Source organism: Epinephelus lanceolatus, chromosome 22 (assembly GCF_041903045.1).
Source record: "Epinephelus lanceolatus isolate andai-2023 chromosome 22, ASM4190304v1, whole genome shotgun sequence".
Classification (NCBI taxonomy): Eukaryota; Metazoa; Chordata; class Actinopteri; order Perciformes; family Serranidae; genus Epinephelus; species Epinephelus lanceolatus.
The window spans coordinates 28584995-28609404 of NC_135755.1; the positions used below are offsets into that span (position 1 = coordinate 28584995).

The following is a 24410-nucleotide window of genomic DNA, read 5'->3' on the forward strand; positions in this document are numbered from 1 at the left end:
GTAAACAATAAGGGTTTTATATTGTAATGCAGGCTAGGTTTTTGATACCACTGGAAACTTTCTTGGATTCTGGAAACTGGAACCAAGGGGGATGGCAAGCAACTGGGAAATCTGATTGCTTCATTCAGCAGAGAGGGAACTCATCCATTCCTTCTTCCTTCTTCCTTGCACAAGTTCACCAGTGTTGTAGGATCTGACACGACACGATCCATGATGTAGACTTATTACAAATAGGGTGCACCCAGAAGATCAAAAGACACTGACTGGAACTTTGAATAACCCAGAAGAACAATAGACACTTACAGGAACTTCAATAAACTCTTTGACTAAACTTAAAGGATCCATCTGACAAAACTATACAACTTGACTGAAAGAACCTGAACTGAACTCTGAACTGAAGTTGAACTTTATTGCACTTTGATATCCCAATTGAGTTGAAATGTTGATGTTGATGGGCTCAAGAAAATGTATTTTCTTTTCATAGAGATGCCGGCTGCCAAGTTGTAAACTTCATTTTATTTTATTTTTTACAATGTTTTGAATGTAAGGTTGATATAATCATACCTGGGTCTGTGTTTCTCCTTCCTGACTATTACACAGCACAGCATTTACCTCCATGAATCTAGACACTGGTCCATTACTCAGCCAGGGGCGTCGTTTCAGCAAAAGCTAAGGTATGCCAATATGACATGACGTCACAGAGCTACTGATAATGGAGTTTCAAAAATATGAACTTATATAAAACTTCACTTTGGTCTTTGACCTGTCAGAAGTACATACTATGCTATTGAAAACTGTTTCAAAGGACATGAAGCTGTTTCTCACATTCATAATACCTCATGTCTGCATGTAATGCACGACTTGGTGAGAGCAGTGAAAACATCGGACCTATTTCGGCGCATATTTCAGCACCACGGACAACGAGCGGACGTTTAATTATCATTAGTCATGTGTTTAACTTCACAGAAAATAAAGAAAATAAATTAATTACAAGCTCATTTCTAGAAGATAACCAAGGGGTCTGGTGTATGAAACACAGTAAAACAAAGGCCAATTTGGTACAATACTGTATAGGCAAATTTATTGGAGTGTCTCCAGAGACCGAAAATACAAGCTTAACATGGCAACATGAAGAAAAAACCCCCACATACAATCAGACAGGCTTCAAGACATCATTTAGACAGGCTGTCTACAGCAGCAGAGCAAAATGCTTTTACAACACACAGATAACTCACATAACTCATAGTGGAGTGAAGTGGCGAACAATTTGATCCACTAACACTCGTATTCACTGATGAGCATATTATTGACCTATTTGCAATACAATGAAAACAACCAGCCAGTGCGCCTCAACAGTGCACTGTTTCACACACACGTCTTTTAATACATCCATGACACAAGTAAGATGACTACAGAACCTCTCTCTTTTTTTCCCTCCCGATTCCAAGGTATGGCAGCTGTCATACCTCGCCATACCTAAATGAAGACCTATGTACTCAGCTAACAAAATCAAAGCTTACTTTTGGTCCTCAACCACTAGCAGGTCAGCAGGGTACGGTTACATCCATAAAACTATTTCTGTGGTTGTTGTCTTGTGTGCACAAGCCTCAATTGGACTCCACCCCTGGTCAATTCAATTGAATGGCCATAATTTTATTTGGACCCATGAGGTTGAAAGACCTGTCTGCAAAGCTCAAAGACAGGATTGTGTCAAGGCACCTGTAGGTCTGGGGATGGCTTAAAATTTCTGCTGCATTGAAGATTCCTAAGAGCACAGTGACCTCCAACATTCTTACATGGTAGAAGTTTGGATCAACCAGGAATCTTAGAGCTAGCTGCCCAGCCAAAGGGTAAATAAGGGTAAAAAGGCCTTGTTAGAACCTGTTAGACCTGTAGCTGAGCTCCAGTGGTTTTTCATGGAGATTGAAGAAAGAAGATAGAGGAACAGCTGCAGCAGAGCAAGTCTGGAGAGGTCTGAAAACCATCTCAGGACACAAACAACCAGACTCCCAGGCCAGAGGCGACCAGCAGTGGGTGAATGATCTGAATCTGTTCTTCAGTAGATTTGATCAGTCTGCCCCTCAACTGGCCCAGACATCACAGCTGCAACCCCCCTCATCCTCACCTTCACCTTCCCCCCCACCTACACTCCTGGCACACTGCTTCGACACCTCCCCCACCCCCGCTCCCCCGGACATCTCATCACCCCCACCCACTGTCCTTCATTACCTGTCAGGTGAGAGATCAGCTGAGGAAGATAAAGACGAGGAAGGCTGCGGGTCCAGACGGCATCAGCTCCAGGCTCCTGAAGTCCTGCGCAGACCAACTGTGCAGGATAGTTGAAACCATCTTCAACCTGAGCCTGAGGCTGGGGAGAGTACCACAGCTGTGGAAGACATCCTGCGTGGTACCTGTGCCCAAGACTCCGCACCCCAAGGACTTCAGCAGCTTCAGACTGGTGGCATTAACATCACACCTCATGAAGACTCTGGAGCGCCTGGTCCTGTCTCGTCTCCACCCAGCAGTAGGCCCTTCAATGGACCCGCTGCAGTTTGCCTACCAGCCTGGCACTGGGGTGGATGACGCCATCATCTTCCTCCTGCATAGAGCTCTTTCTCTCCTGGAGAAGCCCGGAAGCTCTGTGAGAATCATGTTCTTTGATATCTCCAGCGCTTTCAACACCATACAGCCTGAGCTTCTGAGGGACAAACTGGAGCACATAGGGGTGGCTAATCACCTCACATCCTGGATCCTGGACTACCTCACGGACCGGCCGCAGTATGGCAGGACCCAGGATTGTGTATCAGACTTGGTTGTCTGCAGTACGGGGGCCCCGCAGGGGACGGTGCTGACACCGTTCCTCTTCACCCTCTACACTGCAGACTTTTCATATGACACCCCACCTGTCATCTGCAGACGTTCTCTGACGACTCTGCCATAGTCGGCCTCATCACAGATGGGGACGACAGGGAGTACAGAGAACTGAACCAGGACTTTGTGGACTGGTGCCTGAGGAACCACCTTCAGATCAACGCGGGTAAAACCAAATAGCTGATGGTGGATTTCCACAGGCGCAGACTCCTCCCCCCAACACCGGTGAATATCCAGGGAAAGGACATTGAGATGGTGACATCTTATAAGTACCTGGGTGTTCATCTTAACAATAAACTGGACTGGACTAATAGCAGACTCTACCTGCTGAGGCGGCTCAGGTCTTTGGGAGTGCAGAGGGCGCTCCTGAAGACCTTTTTTGACACTGTGGTGGCATCAGCCATCTTTTACAGAGTGGTCTGCTGGGGCAGCAGCGTCTCGGCTGCAGATAGGAAGAGACTGGACAAGCTGATCAAGAAGGCCAGCTCTGTCCTGGGATGCTCTCTGGACTCTGTGCAGGTAGTGGGAGAAAGGAGGATGACAGCCAAGCTGTCATCTCTGAGGACTAATGACTCCCATCCTCTGCAGGAGGAGATAAAAGCTCTGGAGAGCTCCTTCAGCGATAGACTGATTTACCCAAAGTGTGTGAAGGAACGCTATCGCAGTTCCTTCCTGCCTGCTGCTGTCAGGCTACATAACCAGCACTGCTCACAGTAAACTGCACCATGGATACTTTATTGACACTATGGACACTTTATGGACACTACAGCTGTCTGCTGTTTTGCACATACAATCACTTGCACTAGATGTGCTCCGTTTATCCACTGCTCATTTTCATTCACTGCTGCTCATTATTATCCACTTCTCATCATTATTATTATTGTTATTTATCGCAGTTTCTTGTATTTTGTACTTATTTTGCATGCCTAGTTTTTTAAGTTTTAAGTTTTTAAGTTTAAATTTTGAAATCTTTAATCTGACGCTTTCCCCTTGACTGCTGTAACACTGGAATTTCTCAATTATGGGATCAATAAAGGTGTACCTTATCTTATCTCTTATCTTATTTAGAAACTACTGGAAGGGCAAATATCACTTCAACACAACACTGATCTTGACTTTGTGATAGAGTGGCCAGACAGAAGCCTCCTCTCCTCACGTTAGTATAAGATATAAAAGCCTACTTGAAGTTTGCAAAAAAGCATCTCAAGGACTCAATTCTAAGCATCACATCTGGAGGAAACCAGGCACAACTCATCACCTGTGCACTACCATTCCCACCTTGACACATGTTGGCAGTGGTGGACTGGGAGAAAAAAAAAACTGCCCTGGCATTTTGGCCTAGACCGGCACACCACAATTGTTCACACAAATGTGAGATCACATACACATATATAAGAAACACAAAAACCACTGTCAGATAAACTGAACACTGATCATCTTGTTACAATACGATGTTCTGCTTGTAAACCTTGCATCCTGACATTTATGTCGATGCCACCTACCTACTGTAAAATGCTCCATCCACCCAAACACCATTGCACACCAAGTATCCTCCCTAATGGCAATGACAGTCCCAGTGGCTGTTCCATCACATTTGGTGCCCTAGGCGAGCCACATTTGCTGCAACTCATCAGTTAGTACTGCATGTTTGCTCGTATTACCAAAATGCAACTAATAAACAACCTGGCCATCAATAAAAAATAAGATTAAAAAAATGCTTTAATTTGCTTTCAGTAACATGTTGTGTGTTATAATAATCATATAAATCAATAATCAATCAAAAAAGAATTACAAATTAACTTGTTCAGAAGAATAAATAATAAAATAATAGATGACACCATGAAGTAATAATAAAACGTACAAATTAACTTTCTAATTGAACTATGGATACACTGATTTTGAAATTCTGCGCCAATACTGATACCAATATTTAAAATAACAATTTCACGAATAGCCAATACCGATATTTCTAGATTGGTGTTTGCTTTTTGTTGTTATTCATTCTTCTTTTGTACCACGGAAACACAGAAAGTTACACTCTAAAAAAAATAAATTTACAGTTTTAAAGTCATTCAGTCCTTCATTACACAAACTTTAAATGAGCACAAATTCAATCATACATTATTAAACAACCTTTAACAAAACCTTCTTTCACATGAAAAACATCTTTTAAAATAGTAAGGAAAAAGCCTTTTTATTATGTATGATATGTAGGATGATCAAGCCTGTTTATTCTGGATCCACACCAACGGACTTTACTCAGCTTCCTGACATCAAAGATAGACTTTCACTCATCTGATAAAGCTCTCAACAACAGAGTTTACGACCCTTCACAAACTCTGGAAACAAAGACACAGACTCAGCCACATGGTCTGAAAGGTGCTGCAAATGTAACTTTATCATCTAACATGTTGGTGTTACCCAGGAAGATCCAAGCAAGACGACTCGGCACCAGGTCCCCTATGGTGCAGACGTCTGTGTGTATGTTAATGCGATAACACCTTTCCTTGCAGTTGTCTTTTAAGAGGAAAGACAGCAACGTGGATTCCAGACACCAACATTGTTGATTGTAATTTTATGTTTTCTCCTTTCTCTCCATTTCAGTGCATATACATACACATGTATATATATCTGATGTTATAACATGATCACCATGTATAACATTTAAATCTAAATTGGTAGTGTCTGTTGACCACTTATTTATAAGTTGGTAATATCCTGTTGCAGACAATGTGTGTTTGGTACCATTCAAGAGCAGACAGTGCCATGTTATTAAACATGAAAGCATTAGAAATGCTCCAAGCTTTATTAACCATCTAGGAAGCAATTAAAGTAAATTAAACTTTAAACTAGGAAATGTACAGGAGGGGAGGAGTGAAATGTCCCGCCAACTGCTCCTACGGGACATCAGCCTAAGAAGACAGCTGGCAGGGCCAATCACAGCACAGAGGCCGGAGCCTGCCTGCCAATCTCAACCCCTTTGAACAACTATAAGATGACCGACATGGGGGGTTAAAAAGGTTAGAGTGAGAGAAAAAAGAAGGCTGGAGGAGAGACCAAGGATCTTGAAGAAGGACTTGTGAGAAGCCAGCGGACAATGCTGGAGCATGGTCCGCCAGACTATTTGGTTGCATCCCGAGAAGAACCAACAGAAAGAACTTCGTGCCACAAAGTCTGCCTAACTCCTGCGTCCTGGACCAACAAGGTCAGGACTGAAGAACCGCAGACTTTTGCATGCCCACACGGGGTGTGTGAAGATGACAACGAAGGTTCACACCATGGAGCAGTGCTGCTTTTTCCTCTTCCCCCTCCAGAACATCTCCTTTCTGGTCTGCTACAACTCAGGTGAAACAACATCATTTTCCTTTGCTGGGGTTTGATGCTTAGTTTGATAATTATGGTAGGGAGCATTAGATAAAACTAGGATTTCCCCTAAGTTTTCAGAAGAGCAGAAGAGGGGGTAATACCTGCTCTAACACTTACATATAATTATTATTACATATAATAATATGTAATAATATATAATAAATATAATAATACAATACTATTACATTTATAGGGTAAAAAACAACTTTGGGTTTCCGCTTATTGGAGGAAATGAGGTCAGCAAAATAAGAGGCCCAAGCAGCTTTAACCATTGAGTTATACTCCATTAAGAGTTCTTTAAAATAAATACGATGGACCTGAAGCTTTGTAGACTTCCACAGGCGCTCGATACGGCGACATTTGCATTTAAAACAACGAATTTCATCATTAATCCAGGGGGTAGAATTAACAGTAGCAACTGTACGGGATTTCAGAGGAGCAATCTCGTCTAAAATAATGGAGCAATGTGAGTTAAAAGTGTGAACTAGAGAATTATCATCACTCTCATCACCAAAAAGCTGCCCTATACTGTTGTTAAAAACAGAGGAGAATTTCTCGACATACGTGAACAAATAACACGCTTTCTGAGTGTACAATCAGTATTAAAAGACACATTAAAGAGAATACATTTGTGATCAGTCACAAGCAGCTCCTCGGAGCCGATAATGTCTAATTTTAATCCATACGTGAAAACCAGGTCCAGAGTGAAACTGTTCAAGTGTCATCCCCCTTTGTAAGATTGGCATAATAATCAACCACAACGCTGGCCATCCCACCTTCAGCAATCCTGTCATGTCATCCATCCACTGAGTGAGAGCATACAGGTCAGCCACTCTGGTCCCGTTGGTCAGTGTATACTTTTTCAAGTAACACTCGCAGTCCAGGAGAGTTAGTGATCTGACATTGTGTGATCATAAATTCAGTCATATTTCTATATGAATTAACGAACAATTAAGTTAATCACACATTCACCCTGCTCGACGCTCTGCTGCTCCGTCTCCCCAGACAGAGTGCCCAGAGTGCACTCTGCCACTCTGATTGTCGGTGCTCTGGATGACCAAAGTGTACATTCAGCAACCACTCCAAATTTATCCATGGTCCAGATTGCGCCAGAGTGCACTCTTGGGAATGAGTATTTCTGGATGCACCACTTGAATCATCTTCCTCCATTGTCTAAAACAAACCAACAAAACTTGCTAGCTAGCGCTAGCTAGCACTAGCTAATGTCTGTGGAGAATTGGTTTGCCTCCAGCTTAGCCCCGCCTGCCAAAAAAATGCCATACTGTTTACTAACAGCAAAAGGTCTATAGTAAATAAGAGCTGGGCTCTATTTCAGAAAGCACAATTAATGAAAACTCTGAGTATGTTAAGCCTGAGAAAAGCCAGTTCAGCGTAACCCTGAGTTAGTTACTATGGCAGCATGCTCCGTGAAGCAAATCTGCTGGCTAAGCCCGAGGCTAATTGCTTGCTGAGCTTATAGCAAGAAGGAAAGACATGGCATGTCCTTTTGTGAATAAAGTCGTGGATGTTCAGGCACAAATAATTCAGAGGCTGTTGCGTAAGGAGATAGTGATTAGACCCCATTTGGGTGTTATCGTTCCCGGAGGACAGTCCATATGAAATATACCGTTTTACCTCACACTCTATCTATCTAACAATCCTTGCACCTAGATATAGCTTTCTGAAATAGGGCCCTGGTGTGACAGTCGGAAACTGTCTCAAACTGCTATCCTGCTCCTTCTCACCTGATCTGGAGCAACTGTCAATCAAATGCAGACAACACTTTCTACTGAGGGAATTCACATCCATCATTATCACAGCAGACTATATTCCACCACAAGCAAATACAGAGGCTGCCCTGTTGGATCTCTGCAAAGACCTGAACTCCCCACAGATCCATAACTGTGATGTTGCATTCATTGCTGCTGGAGACTTTAATCAGGCTAACCTTAAGAAGGTAAAGCCTGACTTCCATCAACATACTGACTGTGCCACAGGGGTAATATGCACACTGCATTACAGCATTCAGAAGCGGCTACAGAGCAGAATCCATCCCTCAGACGGCAAGAGTGACCATGCAGCCATCCTGTTGAGATCAAAGTATGTAAACAAACTATGATGCATGCTCCCAGTGATGTGAGGTGTCTGAAAATGGTCAGGCCAGTCAGAAGCCATCTTGCAGTCTGCATTACATGATGCAGTCTGGAGCAAGTTCCAGGACACCACCATCGATGTCACTGATGACATCAATGAACTCATTGAGTCTGTGGTGGATTTAATCTGTAAAACTACAGAAGCAACTACAGCAGTGGCGGAGCCAGAACGTAGCTAATGGGTAGGCCTGCAAAAATTTGGATGGGCCTGATTATTTTTAAAGATGAGATGTCTGTGGATTTAGTAAGAAGAACATACTAAAACATGACTAAAACTGTGTGCCCGCACAAAGCCAGAAATATGCATACACATTATTTTCGGCATATTTGTAAAGCCGTGTGACGCTTGATTCTGTTTTATAAATCTCAGTTAATGTGCATATTTGGACATATTGACATATTTGATGAAGCCTTATTGTTTTGCTGCTATTAAACTATGAGAGACATGTTTTCTTCGTTTACTTAATAGCATAAATATTCACACTACTGCGCATGGGGAGACAGAGACCTGCTCTGCTCCAGACACACTCAGCACCTTAGACAGCACGGCGCACTTGACTGTTGTCACTACTGTTACTAGCCTATAAGGTTAATTCATAAAGTTGGTGATTTGCGAGTGGGGTTGGATACAGCACAGATATTGACATGTCAGACCAATGGAACATGTTCAGAGCCTCCTCACAGGCTCACACAAACGCAATCATAACATACCGGCGGGCCAGAATAAAAAAAAAAACAGTCTTACCTGCAGTTCATCAGAATCAGAATAACTTTATTTTCCTCAGAGAGGAAATTTGTCTTGGACAACAAGGCAGCTGCCGCTCACAATTTAAAATACAAACGACATTCGCAAGACATAAGAACATACGAGGACAGTTCCGTGCTTAGATGGTATCTGGGAAGTCCATCCGATTTTTGCACACGACCCAGCAAAGAAAGGTGGGTTGTGCAGGAGTCGAGTATTGCACATGAGCCAGCAGAAATATATTGCACAAATTCGAAAAAAGTGACCTGTGCAGGGACCAGTACACAGATAACATGGCAATGACATGATATAAAAACATAAGATTATTGCACATGACCCAACAAAAATTTATTGCACAAATTCAAAAGTGATCAAATAATCAAAGATAGGATAAGCACCCATAATAAAACCACAGTCAAGTGCAGTTTTTAAATTAAGATTTAAAACTGAGATTGAGCAGGTTGTTTGTTCAGAACAGCAATTGATGCTGGAAGGAAGGAGAACCTGTACCGGTTAGTTTTATACCTACAGGCTCTATATCTTCTACCCGAAGGCAGGAGTTCATACTCTGGGAACAGAACATGTGAAGGATCATTCAGGATACGGTGAGATTGTTTGAGTACAGATTCTTCGGAAGTAATTTGAAGGGACGGATAATTTTTTGTACCGATCACCTTCATGGCCGCTTTTATCATTTTCTCTATCTTAGATTTGCTCTGTGTAGTGAGGGAGCCGAACCAAGATGCTAAGCCGTATCTGATCAGGCTACCCAGGACAGCATTATAAAAAGTTAACATAATTTTACTGTCCACACCAAACAAGCTGAGTCGGCGGAGGAAATGCTATCTCTGAGCCAATTTGTTACATAGAAAGTCCACATGTTCGTTCCATTTGAGTTGATTATCTATCATCACTCCCAGATATTTGTAGGAGCCAACCTGCTCAATTTTTCAGTCATCTATGACTACAGGATCATGTGTGCCCACACTTCTGGGGTCAAAGATCATTTCTTTAGTTTTTGTGAGATTAAGAGAGAGATGATTCTTTTCACACCAGATCTTAAAAGTGTCAATTTCTTTGTGGTACACCGAGGGGGAAACATCTGCTTTCGGCTTAAAATTACAGTGTCGTCAGAGACTTTTATGATGAAGTTATTCGCCTGGTCACTTCTGCATTCTTTAGTGTACACAGTGCATAAGAAAGGAGAGCTCACAAAGCCTTGAGGAACTCCAGTGCTGCAGTATTTTGTTTCAAATAAAGTTCCATTTATACAGACCTGTTGTGGTCTGTTTGTTAAAAGCGAGTGGAACCATTTGACCACAGAGGGGTTTACATTTAGGTCTAAAAGCTTATCTATAAGCAGCTGTGGACAGACTGTGTTGAATGCTAAACTAACATCAGCAAGTAAGACTCTGGCGTAGGCCTTAGGGTCTTCAAGGCGTTTGCTGATTAAGTGAGACACACTAATTATTGCGTCTTCCGTACTACGCCCTGCTTTATAAGCAAATTGGAGGGGGTTGAGACAAGAGGATATCGCAGGTTTTTATCATGTTTATTATTATCTTTTCAAAACATTTCATAACCGAGCTTGTTAAAGATATAGGTCTGAAATGCTTATTCTCTGTAGGACACGTTACCTTTGGAACAGGAAGGGACAGTGTGAACATATTAAAAATAGGACGTGTAGTGTAATGTACCTGTTTAGTCTTACGCTTTAGTATCAGTTGACCTTTAAAAATACATGTACAGGCAGTATACTCTGCTTGATCATAACCAGTCACAGCTTGGTTTATTGTTTCATGTATCCACATAATGTGCACACACACACACTCATTGGTGTATTGCATTGGATACAGGATCTGATGTTCAAGGACGAAAGTGGAAAGTACCTAGGATCTGATAGGATTTGATGTGCATGTATGACACCATTATGTTCAGGCTTATGTGGGAAGGACTAAAGAGAAGAGCATAAAAGAGAGCACACAGAAAGCAAAACTTCAGTCCTGCTCTGGAGCTTGACTCATTGAGTTGTATGTGTTGTTGCCTGCAAACACATTAAACTCAGTTGCACTCGATTCTACGTGTCTCCAGTGATTCCTTGACTGCTGAGTATTTGGTTTTAAAGATACTTATTTTGGACAAGAGCAAAAGTAGTCTAAAAGTTGAAGACGAGGTCAGGACCCACCAGGCCCAATTCCGGGCCCCGAATTCTGCTTCATCAGATGCCATGCCTCAGTCAGTTCAGATGAGCAATATTTGTACAGACATACAGGTAGGCCGTCAGGGCCTGTGGATTTCTTATTGCGTACATTTTTAAAGACTGACTGTACCTGTAGGGGATCGATTTCTACCCAATCAGATGGGACATCAATAGAATCAAGCATGCCACACATTTCTGAAGGAGAGGAGTTTGGAGAGTCATGTCTTAAAAAGAAGTCATTAAGATCATTTGCTCTGTCCAAATCATTCAGTGTCACAATGTGCTTTTTACCAGAAGACATACTGGTGACTTTTTTCATGGAGTTCCAAAGTTTTTTGTTGTCCATTGTGCAGAAGCTCTGTTCAATTACTCTGCAATGTTTGTCTCTTGCCTTCCTCAGCATCATGTTCAGCTCCTTTTGTGCTACAGCCACGCCCATTCGTGAGCTTCTTTTTATTGATGCAGGCTTTGACCTCCTTAGTGATGTGTGGCTTGTTGTTAGGGTAGTGGACAACACACTTTTTAGGGACGATGTTGTCAACACAGAATTTAATTTAATCTGTGATGGTCTCTGTAGCCTCATTTAGTTCCAAGTGATGGAAAATGTTCCAATCTGTGCAGGAGAAGCAGCCTCTCAACGTGTCCACACTGTCCTCATTCCACTGCAGGATCGTCTTCTGTTGGGGTTTGCTCGATTTGAGTGCAGATTTGTATGTGGGCAAAAGGTGGACAGTCAGATGGTCAGAATTTGAGAGAGGAGGAAGGATCTTTGCTTTAAAAGCGTCTTTAATGTTACTGTAGCACTTATCTAGTACCCTGTCATTTCGTGTGCCCCGTTTGACAAATTGGTAAAATCCAGGCAGTGCAGGCTCCAGGCGACAGTGATTCAGGTCCCCTAAAACAAAAACAGGGGCCCCCGGGGTGCGTTGCAGTAGGTTATGTACACACTTTGCTATACCATCTGCAGCTCTAGCAGCATTTCCACTGGGGGGTACATAAGTTGCACACAAGATAATGTTCCCAAATTCTCTGGGTAAGTAAAAGGGTCTCATGGATATACAAATCATTTCAAGGTCGGGGTCACATATCGTTTCTCTGATAGTTAGTTGACTGCACCAGCTGTCTCTAACATATATGCAAATACCCCCACCTTTAGTTTTCCCAGAGGAGGCCTCTCTGTCTGCCTGCACACATGAAAAGCCTTGCAGTTGGATCAAAGAGTCAGGAATATCTTTGCGGAGCCACGATTCCGTGAAGACCATGATACATGATTCTCTGTATTCATGGCAGAATCGTGTGTTTAGTCTTAGCTCCTCCATTTTACTGCTCAGTGATCTCACATTACTCAATATGATTGAAGGAAGAGGTGGTTTATTACCCCTTCGTCAAAGACGTTGTCTGACGCCTCCATGTTGCAGGTGCTCCGGCTGTGTGTCCCCGCTCTGCTGGAAGGCAAGCAGGAACTCCTTTGTGTAAACAAGGCGAAATGTATTGTCCGTGGAGGGTTTAGAGGGTGGGAGCAGGCTCTTACAAAGTTCACTGATAGTCAGGAGAAGTAACAGTGGCGGTAGGAGAGTCTTCATGGTAAAAAACTTCTCAAGTGGTCCGCTGAAGTACGCTGAAGAGCATCCGCTGCTGCAATCAGTTAGCAGCTAACTAGCCAGAGGCTAGTGAGTGCTAGGTCCGAAGTCGGCGTCTGCTGGCGTATCACGAGTTTGCGGTCAGAAGTGCGTTTTTTCGGACAGACTACCAGAGTTTGTGTAGACACATAAAGCACGACTCAGTTCTTGTGTGCCAAGTAAAACGTTAGTAAATACACATAAAAGAGGTCAAAACGAGCAACAAGTAGCCACAGCAGCACTGTGTCCGTGTCGCCTGCAGTACAGCGCCACCGGAAGAGTTGCTACACAAGGCGGAGTCTTCTGGGCTTGGAGTTAAAAGCGTTGATTATGTCATCATAATCCTAACTGTCAATCATCTCTCTTTCAAATGACAGGAGTGTCAGTTGTTGAGGCGTCCAGTCAGCATGGATGATCTCAGGCGCGCCTGGATCCTGTTGGTAGCGGAGAAAAGTCTCTCGACACTGCAGGAGGTCAAAGGGAGCGTTATGATGGCCCTTAACAGACTGTTCATGTTCCCCGTCAGTGTGGGGAAGTTGTTCTGATCCATTTTCCGTCTAATGTGCTGAGTGAACACAGAATGTTCAGCATCAGCTATTTCAATCCCATACAAGTCACACGGAGCTTTTAAAATGTCTTTGTCTCCAAAAGTGGCAGATCCAGGTGCAAAAGAGGCCGATGCTCTCATGATTCCATATGTGTCCTCTTTAAATCGGCTGTTTAACTCTGATACCTGCCTGTCCAGAACACTGTTCCACAAAGCCTTTAAATCAGCATCACTCATGATGGCCGATTTTTTCCCCAATGTCGTGGTGACAACAGATGTGCGAAACTTTGAAGGCAGCTTGCGCGCACGAGAAGCAGCCACATCCCAGTTAGCTATCTCGTGCTTTTCCATCAGTTCTTCTGTCAGTCTGAGCACTTTTTCAAAGTCACCATCTGAATCATCCCGGAAAGTCGCATATGTAGCTTTCAGCATTTCTATGAGGGATATGTAGTCTGTGACGCATAATGTTGAGCTCTGCAGCCCCTTTGTGGCAAAATCACTGTTTTCAAAAAGTTTGCAAAATGTCACAAGCATGAAAATGAACTTTTTCGTTTGCATCTGTTGCAAGAGTTGTTCTGCTTCTATTTTAGTTTGTCCACTGCCTTCTGCACATTCAGCTAGAGCCTCCAGTAATACATCCAACAATTTCAATATCTTGTGCACCGACCCAGATTTTGAACTCCATCTGGTGTCGCTCGATCTCTCCAGCTCCATGCTCTGACGGTTGGGGTGCATCTCCTTTTGGATCTCCATAAATCGAGCGTGCTGCTGGGCCCCAGTGAAGAAGCTGTGTATTTGATTCACAGTGTCAGAAAAGGTGCTAACATGCTCAGCCGATGTGAGTTGCAGTGTACATAAATGGCATTCGGAAAAGTTTCTTTCAGGACAACCTGAACCCCACCCCTGTGTCCCGACATAACAGATGCTCCATCAAAACAGAACCCGACACAGAGAGAAGCATCCAGACCAAGTGGTTGAAGGACCAGGATCTTTTGTGATATTCCTTGTGCAGACAAATCCGCGGTCTCAACAAAGCCCACTGCCCGCTCTTTGATGACTCCTCCATGAACAAATCTCACACAAAAAGCAACTAACTCTCATTTCGCCAGATCTTTATACTCAAATGCAAGTATTGCAAAATATTGTCCATGCAGTTCAGCCTTTATCTTACGAAGCAGGATTGATGCTGCAGCTTCAAGCAGCTCATTCTGAACCTGGTGGCTCATCAGTGTGGCATTTCGTGGCAGCTCCTTCAATCGGTTATCAGTTTCTGGTGCATATTTTGACATGAACTTAAAAAGCTCCAAAAAATTCCCTTTGTTGAACACGTCCTCGGTTTCTCTGTGGCCTCTGAGCGGGATTTCAAGCTTGGCACACAACATAGCAATGTCCAGGACAACCTTGTTCCCGGTGTCTCTCCACAAATGCTGGAGCATCACCTCGCAGCTGGTTCAACACTGTCCCGCGGTTTTGCGGTCCGTGGCTGTCTCTGAATGATGCCAGTTTTGTTTGCGCAATGACATGCGGCTTACTACCCAGATAGCACACATACATCTGGCCGACGCTGGCCCGATGTATCAAGTTTAGATCGTTAAGACATAGCAGGGAGAGCGTTTGCTCATTGCCAAGACGTCGCTGAGACGTCGACCTTTAATCGAAAGTGACCACCACGCGACGTTCAAACGATCAATAAAAGAAGCTGCGCTCAGTAGGCGCTCCTTCATTAATATTCATATGCTTCGTTAACTACGACCTTTATTCATTTATGTCGGACCTTTCAAACTACAAATATTTCACTATTCAATGTGAGAAATCAATGCTAACGTTCAAAAATAGCTGACTGTTACCCTATTTCGTGTGTAAGTGTGCACAATGAAGAGACAAAAGTCAATTTGACAAACTTTATTGTCAGATTTCTACAAACAACATCTGATGGCCAGTCCGCTTCTCCTGGCAGCCTGCAAGAGACAGAAAAGACGATGAGCACGTAACTTCAAGAAACAAATCCCAACTTCACCACTGTATTTTTTTTTTGCATTTCAGATGTCTTTTAGCCAGACTGAAGGCTTTGGGTCCGTCACTCTGCTTAATTTAGTGTTGAAACTTTTAAATAACAGGATCCAGCGTTAACTCCGTTAACTGTTAACAGCAGCTCAACAATCAGTCCTTCATCTCTGAAAAACAGTGGTTTCAAAACTGTGCTATTACCTGTAGCCACCGGGTCAGTTTGCTTTGCAGAGGAGGAGACCTCGACTGATAAATTGCCCATAAAATCACATTAACAACATACCGAAGGCATCCTTAAACTCAACTATTTGACCTCCGTAGTCCTCTCCGCTCTTCTCACCCACACTTGAGCGCCCATTCTGGGATACACAGTGTCGGCCCACCCCGCCTGACCTCCGTAGTCCTCTCCGCTCTTCACACCCACACTTGAGCACCTGTTCTGGGATACAAAGTGTCGGCCCACCCCGCCTGACCTCTGTAGTCCTCTCCGCTCTTCTCACCCACACTTGAGCACCCGTTCTGGGATACACAGTGTCGGCCCGCCCCGCCTGACCTCCGTAGTCCTCTCTGCTCTTCTCCCCCACACTTGAGCACCCGTCCAGGACCCCGGAGGTCAGGCCGGAGGGCCGCGGGACCACGGGTGGCAGCTCTGGGCACTTCCCCTTTAACCCAAAACGAGTGCTCACGATAACCAGATGAGCAGATAACGTCAACTAGGGAAAATAAAATGAAAACACCACAGTTGTAGCCTGTTAGCTAACATGAGCTAAACCGCCAAACTAGCTAACAGCTAACGAAAGATAACGTTAGTTGGTGGGGACATGTGCTATATACACCCAGTCATGCCTCGCCACTCACCAGGAACCTCTTTTAACGGTCACAGAAGAAACAACATAGCTATTTTCTGCCAATTTATTCCAATTAGCTTACCTGAAACCAACTGCAATGAGATGCTGTGTCCTGCGAGCTCAGTTCCAAACAAAGACCGCGGAGATGAAATTCCGCCTCTGTGGTGACTTCCGTATGTGGGCAGGTATGGGCCGACCCAATGCCGACATAACAGAGACGTTTGATGAGCTGGGACAAAAGAGTATTAAATTTAAAGATATCCGCCCATGCGGCCGACGCTCGTCAGACGTTATAAATTCAGGGCCGATGTGTCGTCCTCAGGCTGACGTCGGCCAGATGTATGTGTGCTATCTGGGTAGACTCATGTTTGTCGCAGGCCTCTCTGAGACGTTTCCAGTTTTTGTAGCCACTTATAAATGTAGTCTCAGTGTACATCTCCGGAAAATGTCTGCAAGCTTTACAAAACACTATGGGGTGCCGTTTGTAAAGTGGCTCACGCTGAAAATAACATCAACATTTTGCCACATTTAGCTTCAAACAATGTTTAAAAAAGTGTTATGAATTTTTTAACGTCACCTTTTACCACATTTACAGCAATATTTGTTAACTTAGAAATATATTAAATAGTTAAATCTAAATATTAAATGTGTTACCTAAATGTTAAATGTTAAATCTAAATATTAAATCTAAATCTAAATCTAAATGTTAAATCTATATGCTAAATCTAAATATTAAATCTAAATCTAAATCTAAATGTTGAATCTAAATCTAAATCTAAATATTAAATCTAAATCTAAATCTAAATGCTAAATATAAATATAAATGTTAAATCTAAATATTAAATCTAAATCTAAATCTAAATGTTAAATCTAAATGCTAAATCTAAATCTAAATGTTAAATGTTAAATCTAAATGTTCTGGGTGAAACTAAATATTTAGCTAATATGCACATTCACACTGCCGGTCACCGGAAGTTCCAAAATAAAAGCTTGAGATGGTCAGACTGTGTTTATAGAATCAAATAACGAATTAAAACCAACTTATCAGGGGAAATGAACACTTGAACATACATTAGCGTGATAATAACTACCTAAAATAACAAGAAACATGTTTGGAGAAATTTTATTTGACGTGTACTTTGAGTTGTTAGTGTCCCTTCGGAGGGACTAACAACCTAAGCTAAGCTAACAACCGTTAGCTCTTAGCACCATTAGCAGTGTCTGTAATGACTCTAACTCTTAAACGGTCCGTGAAAAAAACATTTTTTTCCAGCGGATGTCTTAGTTACAACATGATTGAGCTAGCAAAGCAGTTTTGTGTTGCGATGTGTGGTATTTATTCAGTTTTGGGATATCACGATGTCTAGAAAGCATCAGTGGCTGCAGCAGCAGCAAAGCTAACATCAGGACGTCATCTGTTAAAAGCCTCCCGTTGTCGGATATGACATCAAACTACTCCAGTTAGCTCAATCATGTTGTAACTAAGACATCTGCTGGAAAAAGATATTTTTTTTCACGGACCGTTTAGAGTTAATGAGTCATTACAGACACCGCTAACGCTAATCTACGATAACCATGTTATTAATTTCAGAACGTGATAGTAATGTTTATTCAATCATTGTGTTTATAGACTTTACAAACACCAGGTTAGTCTAAACGGTGATATAGTGACGTGAAAAATGTGAGATATGCATATATATATATGTAGCTAAACTCCGCTGGTTTACTACCCGGAAGTATTTGTAAACAACAAGGTGATTCCCTCCGAAGGGACACTAACAACTCAAAGTACACATCAAATAAAATTTCTCCAAACACGTTTCTTGTTATTTTAGGTAGTTATTATCACGCTAATGTATGTTCAAGTGTCCATTTCCCCTGATAAGTTGGTTTTAATTTGTTATTTGATTCTATAAACACAGTCTGACCATCTCGAGCTTTTATTTTGGTACTTCCGGTGACCAGCAGTGTGAATTTGCATATTAGCTAAATATTTAGTTTCACCCAGAACATTTAGATTTAACATTTAACATTTATATTTATATTTATATTTATATTTATATTCAGCATTTAGATTTAACATTTAGATTTATATTTATATTTAGCATTTAGATTTAACATTTAGATTTATATTTATATTTAGCATTTAGATTTAACATTTAGATTTATAGTTATATTTAATATTTAGATTTAACATTTAGATTTAGATTTAGTATTTAGATTTAGATTTAATATTTAGATTTAGATTTAGCATTTAGATTTAACATTTAGATTTAGATTTAGATTTAATATTTAGATTTAACATTTAGGTGCCACATATAATATTTAGATTTAACTATTTAATATATTTCTAAGTTAACAAATATTGCTGTAAATGTGGTAAAAGGTGACGTTAAAAAATTCACAACACTTTTTTAAACATTGTTTGAAGCTAAATGTGGCAAAATGTTGATGTTATTTTCAGCGTGAGCCACTTTACAAACGGCACCCCATAAAACACTGCATCTTGTTCTTTACTGTACTCAATCCACTTGTACTTCCCATACCAGTTGGCATTAAATGACCGCGATTTCCCACCTATGACAGTAGCTGGGAATGCTATCAGCTTGGGTTGAGTGGCTGGTTCCTCCATCGGTGATAAATCCAACGGTGTCCGGATTGGCTCACCAGATGCGGCCAGTGGCGGTCGGTGGGTCGGAGCCGGAGCCGGGTTAGCACAAAGGCTAGCATGACTCTCAGGGGATGGCGATGATGACCTGGTGGCTCTTTCTCCCTCATTCCCCGGGCCAATTAACTTCCCCTGACGACCATCCTCTTTAAGCACAGCCTTGCCCGAACTTTCTTCTGTCTGTAGACATGTTTTTTTGAAAAAGTGGCTCAAAGATAACTGTTTAGCCATTGCTAAACGAGTCCAGCTTCCTGCTACAGTGCCTATGACCCTCGGCACCCGCCATCTGACCGCTCGTGAACTCAAACGTGTGCATAACATCGTCAATGACGCAAGAGAGGAAGTTCTTTTTTATTTTTATTTAATTTTGAATTTTCTCAATAAAACAGAAATGTCAATTAAACATTTAAAGCAGATTCTATGATAATTTGTTAAGAATTATGATTTTTTTTTTTTTTTCATGAATCTTACTGGGTGGGCCTGTGCCCATAGATCCGCCCCTGAACTACAGTTAAATCATTCAACAATCAGAAACCACTTACCACAATCATCCAGGATGTAATAAACAATGAAATTATAAAGCGGCTGTCTACAAAGTAAAAGAGCAGTGAAAGAGGCAAAAAGGGACTACAGGAAGAAAGTGGAACTACAATTCCAGGAAGGTGATCCCAGAAGCATGTGGCAAGGTCTAAGTAATAGGACAGATAAGCCCACAGCCCCCTCCCCTTCAAGTGCTGAAGCTTTCAAGCATATAAACACCCAGAAAGCAGCAGGACCAGATGGTATAAGTGGGCGTGGACTGGTGGCTGCCAGTAGGTGCCAGTTCACCTCCCCGGCACTGCCAAGGTGCCCTTGAGCAAGGCACCAACCCCCCCCCCCCCAAACAACTGGGGCGCCTGACCAAGGCAGCCCCCTCACTCTGACATCTCTCCACTTTGTGCATGTATAGGTCCTGTTTGTGCATGTGTGTATCTTTCGGACCTGTGTGTTAATGACAAAAAGAGTGAAAAAATTGAATTTCCCCTCAGGGGGATTAATAAAATATATAAAATGAAATTAAATTTAAATCCTCAAACTACGGGGATGTTGACAACAATGTTCCCCGGTTTTCACAACAATATTCAACCGGTAACTGGCTCAGTCTATCATACACACGTGCTTTAAGTGTCCACCACCATTCCTGTGGCCGAGAAAACAAAACCAACCTGCCAGAATGACTACCACCCAGTGGCTTTCACCTCTGTAGTGATGAAGTGCTCTGAACAACTGGTCAAGGATTACATCTGTTCCTCACTAACCAGCACACTGGACCCACTACAGTTTGACTACTGTCCCAACCGATCTACAGAAGATGCCATACTACACATCCTCCACACCATCCTGTCTCACCCGGAAAAGAGAGGGAGATTGCCGTTCCTTGACAACAGTTCAGACAGCATCGAACACCATAGTTTCCTTCAGAATTCACAACAGGAAAACCCCAGGTGATGAGAGTGGGCAGACACACCTCTCCAAACCCTCATCCTTAACACTGGAGCACCCCAGGGCTGTGTTTTGAGTCTCCTGCTGTACACACTTTACACACACTACTGTGTAGCCACTTCTGACTCCAGCACCATCATTAAGTTTGCTGACGACACAGCTGTGGTGGGCCTGATCACAGATACCAATGAAAAGACCTACCTGAACAAAGTAAAGAGCCTTACCTACTGGTGTCAGGACAATAACTTACTCCTGGACATCAGCAACACTAAGGAGACGATAGTGGACCTTGGGAAGAGGCAGCCAAGAAATTACGCTCCCCTTAATATGACCATGTCCTCAGTGGAGAGGGTGGATAGCTTCAAATGCCTTGGTGCCCACATCACTGGGAGCCTGACCTGGGCACTGCATACAGACTCAGTGGTCAGAAAAGCAAGGCAGAGATTGTTTTACCTGAGACACCTGTGGAAATTCCAGGTATCCCCTCAAATGCTGAGGAATTTCTACTCCTACCTGGTACAGAGACAGCACCGAACAGGACTGCAAGGCCCTGCAAAGAATGGTTCATTCAGCTGAGCACACCATAGGCACTGCTCTACCCTGCATAAAGGCTGTCAATACTAGACACTGCAAAAATAAGGTCAGGAGAATAATTAAAGATCCCAGCCATCCCAATAACTGCCTTTTTACAGTGCTTAAGTGACTCTGGCTTATTCTAAACATTTACATTTAACTGACAGACAGACAGACGGACAAAATTTGCATGAACTTTTTTTGGTGCTATCCCATAAAAAATGATGTCATCACAAACCTACTATAGTCCTGACAAGATCTCATTAAGAAAGACCTATTGCTTAGACTTAATATATACTAGTCCCTACCCATTGGCAGCTTTGTCACCTTCTACCTATGCCAATCCTCAATGCCTATGGGCAGTTTTACATAGATTGACCACATCAGTGAGTAGAAAAACGTGGGACAGACAGAATGACTGACTGACAGAATGACACACTGACAGTTTCCGTGATTATGTACAGCATACCATACCATGACTTAGTCATACCAAAAATTAGAAAAACAACAACAAAACATTCGGCCACAGGGGGAGCCACAGTGATCGGGCACATTTTAGCCATTTTTAAGCATTTTTCTGTTGTTATAGCGCCACCTAGTTGCCAATTAGAGTTAAATTTCTCCAGTCACCTTGAGGCATCCTCTTTTACATATCTACCAAGTTTAGTAAAAATCGATGTGGCGGTTAGGCCTAGATAAGAAAGTAGCTCTCTAGCGCCCCCATTTTGTTTGATGGGGTCAATAATGGAGGGGTCCCCTCAGAATATGTGTGGTCATATGTCTACAAAGTTGCATGGTGATTGGTGAAACCCTTGAGATGTTATACACCTTTATGTGATGAGCCACGCCCTCCGCAATATTCATTGCCTTATAGAAGCTCAGTTTTAGTAAGTTTTCCAACTTTTGCCAAGAAGGAACTTTAGATATTGGTCCCTGGATTATGTTCACCGAGTTTCATGCAGATTGGTCAAACTTCCTAGGAAGAGATCAATTTTAAGTGTTTTTAAAAAAATTCGAAATGGCGGAAAATCTATACAACTGGAAGGTACGGCTTCTTGAGGCATATTTGTTCCTCATGAGGAGAGGCATCTCTGTGCAAAGTTTCATGTCTCTACGACATACAGGGCATGAGATATGCCCATTCAAAGTTTGCAATTTCAATCGGTTGCTATAGCGCCCCCCTTTGGCCAACTGATGTAATATTGCTTCATTCGTATCCTCCCATGACCCTCTACCACTGTGCCAAATTTCTATGGAGATAAGATTTGTTCCATAATTATGTATGTGAACAGATCGACAATCTGCATGTAAATGTGTAATCTGTAAATATATAACACCTTCCACAAATACAAAAAAAGATTTGTAAACTCACAAAAATATTTTTGCAAGTATAAAATGGATCTGCAAATACACAAACACATTCCACAAATAAAAAAAAATAATCTGTGAATACATTAAATTAATTTGCAAATAAATGAAAAGCATTTGTGAATATTTATTTCTAACATTTACAATTTTCGAACAGGCATTTGTGAACTCAGTTCTACGTGTGTTGGATGGTACTGACTTCTGGTCTATTTACAATGTATAAAATGCTGCACCCTGCTTTCGTCCCCCCAGCCCACAACATGAATGTTTACTGTTGCCCTGGCAGCAGATGCCGTTTCAGTAACTAATGTTAGTTTAGTGCAATCTACATGTTAACAATGATCAATACAATGACAATACGACATTTCTAAACAAAAACAGCTACCAACACCAACAGCTGTTCTATCAAAGACCTTAACCAGGGTGTTGCCACTTGTCATAGCCTATCTTACAACAGTTAACGTAACCTCACTGGAACAATGCAACCTAACTAAACACAGTACGGTCAGCACAGACATTACAACTACATTAGTAAGAGTACACTAATAATAAGATGTGAAGTGCTTTGTGACTTTAATCCTACTCAAAAGAATAAATGAAAAATACAAAAGGTTGAGTTGGCTGATAACTGCCAACTGAAGAAGCAGCCAAGCCACCGTGCCTTCATACTCAAACAGAAATGTATACAAAAGTGTGTGTCAGATAATATACATAGAACAAATAAACACACACTAATACTCACTGTATGACATTAACATAAAACAATGAATGCACGTTACTTATCACTGATTATTTAAAAAAAAAAAAAAAAAAAAAAAACAGCTCATAGAAAGACTGCGTGCTCTTACTTTGACATGCGGAAACGATGTCATGAGCTGGGTGATCACGTGCTATCCGAAAATGGCCAAGTGATACAAGTGCAATTTCGTTCGGACCGGCGGAAAGTTTGTTTCAAAACTCTGTGTGTGTAAAAAGCAAATCCACAAGCGTAGAACTGAGATCCACAAATGTTTTTTCGATTCACAAATAAAAACTGAGTTCACAAATGCCTGTTTGAAAGTTGTAAATGTTTGGAAGATATTCACAAATGCTTTACATTTATTTGCAAATTAGTTTAATGTATTCATAGATTTTTTTTTTTGTGGAATGTGTTTGTGTATTTGCAGATCCATTTTATACTTGCAAAATATTTTTGTGAGTTCACAAATCTTTTTTTGTAATCTTTTTTTCTGTTCACACACATAATTATGGAACAAATCTATCTTCACAAAGTTTACATGGATTGACCAAGTCAGTGAGGAGAAAAACGTGGAACAGACACACAGACAGAGACATACACACACACACACATATATATCTATATCTATATACACACACACACACACACACATATATATATACACATATATATATATATATATATATATATATATATATATATAAAAATAAATATATATTTTTTTAATAAGGTTTTTTTTTACTCACTAGTGTGTGCAGATGTTATGACAGGTTCACTTATTCTTTCAGTCTTCGGTTCTTCATGAACATGGATTATGTTTTGCGCTCCTGGTGTTGAGCTGTTTGTGTCCATTGTGTCCTGCATGTTTTCTTCCTCTCTGCAATTGATCTCAATGTAGCTCTCCTCTTCACCAGCAGAGGACACTTGCTGGCTGCTCAAAGTAGGGCAGGGCACTGTGGAAATAACAATAATAAGGATTTTACTCAAAGCTAGTTTATGTACAGACTGCACACCATTTAGTGCCTCTGTGCTCAACATTAGATTGTATGAAGCTGACCTTTATCACTTGCATCAGTCTGCTGACAGTCACTCTTGCTGTCAGACCATGGTGTTGATGGAGAGTCCTCTGCTTCCTTACAGCAAAGCATAACAACTGAGTCTTCATCACTGATTTCCTTGATAAATGACAAACATATAATGCAATGGAATGAATCAACTCTCTTA

At 41.8% G+C, this 24410-nt stretch overlaps 1 protein-coding gene across 3 annotated transcripts in view; it reads right to left on the reverse strand.

The window, feature by feature from the left end:
* The window catches only part of LOC117246031 (up-regulator of cell proliferation-like), a 40484-nt gene that overhangs the window by 10113 nt on the left and 5961 nt on the right, over window positions 1–24410 (reverse strand). For 2 of the 3 annotated variants that reach the window (XM_033609675.2, XM_078163759.1), the window contains exons 3-4: window positions 24244–24361; window positions 23933–24139 (exon numbers count right to left, since the gene is read on the reverse strand). In XM_033609675.2, the coding sequence (XP_033465566.2) occupies window positions 23933–24139; window positions 24244–24361 (325 nt within the window). Of the gene's footprint in view, window positions 1–15395; window positions 15460–23932; window positions 24140–24243; window positions 24362–24410 lie in introns of those variants that run through there. The other variant, XM_078163760.1, reaches the window with a different exon arrangement.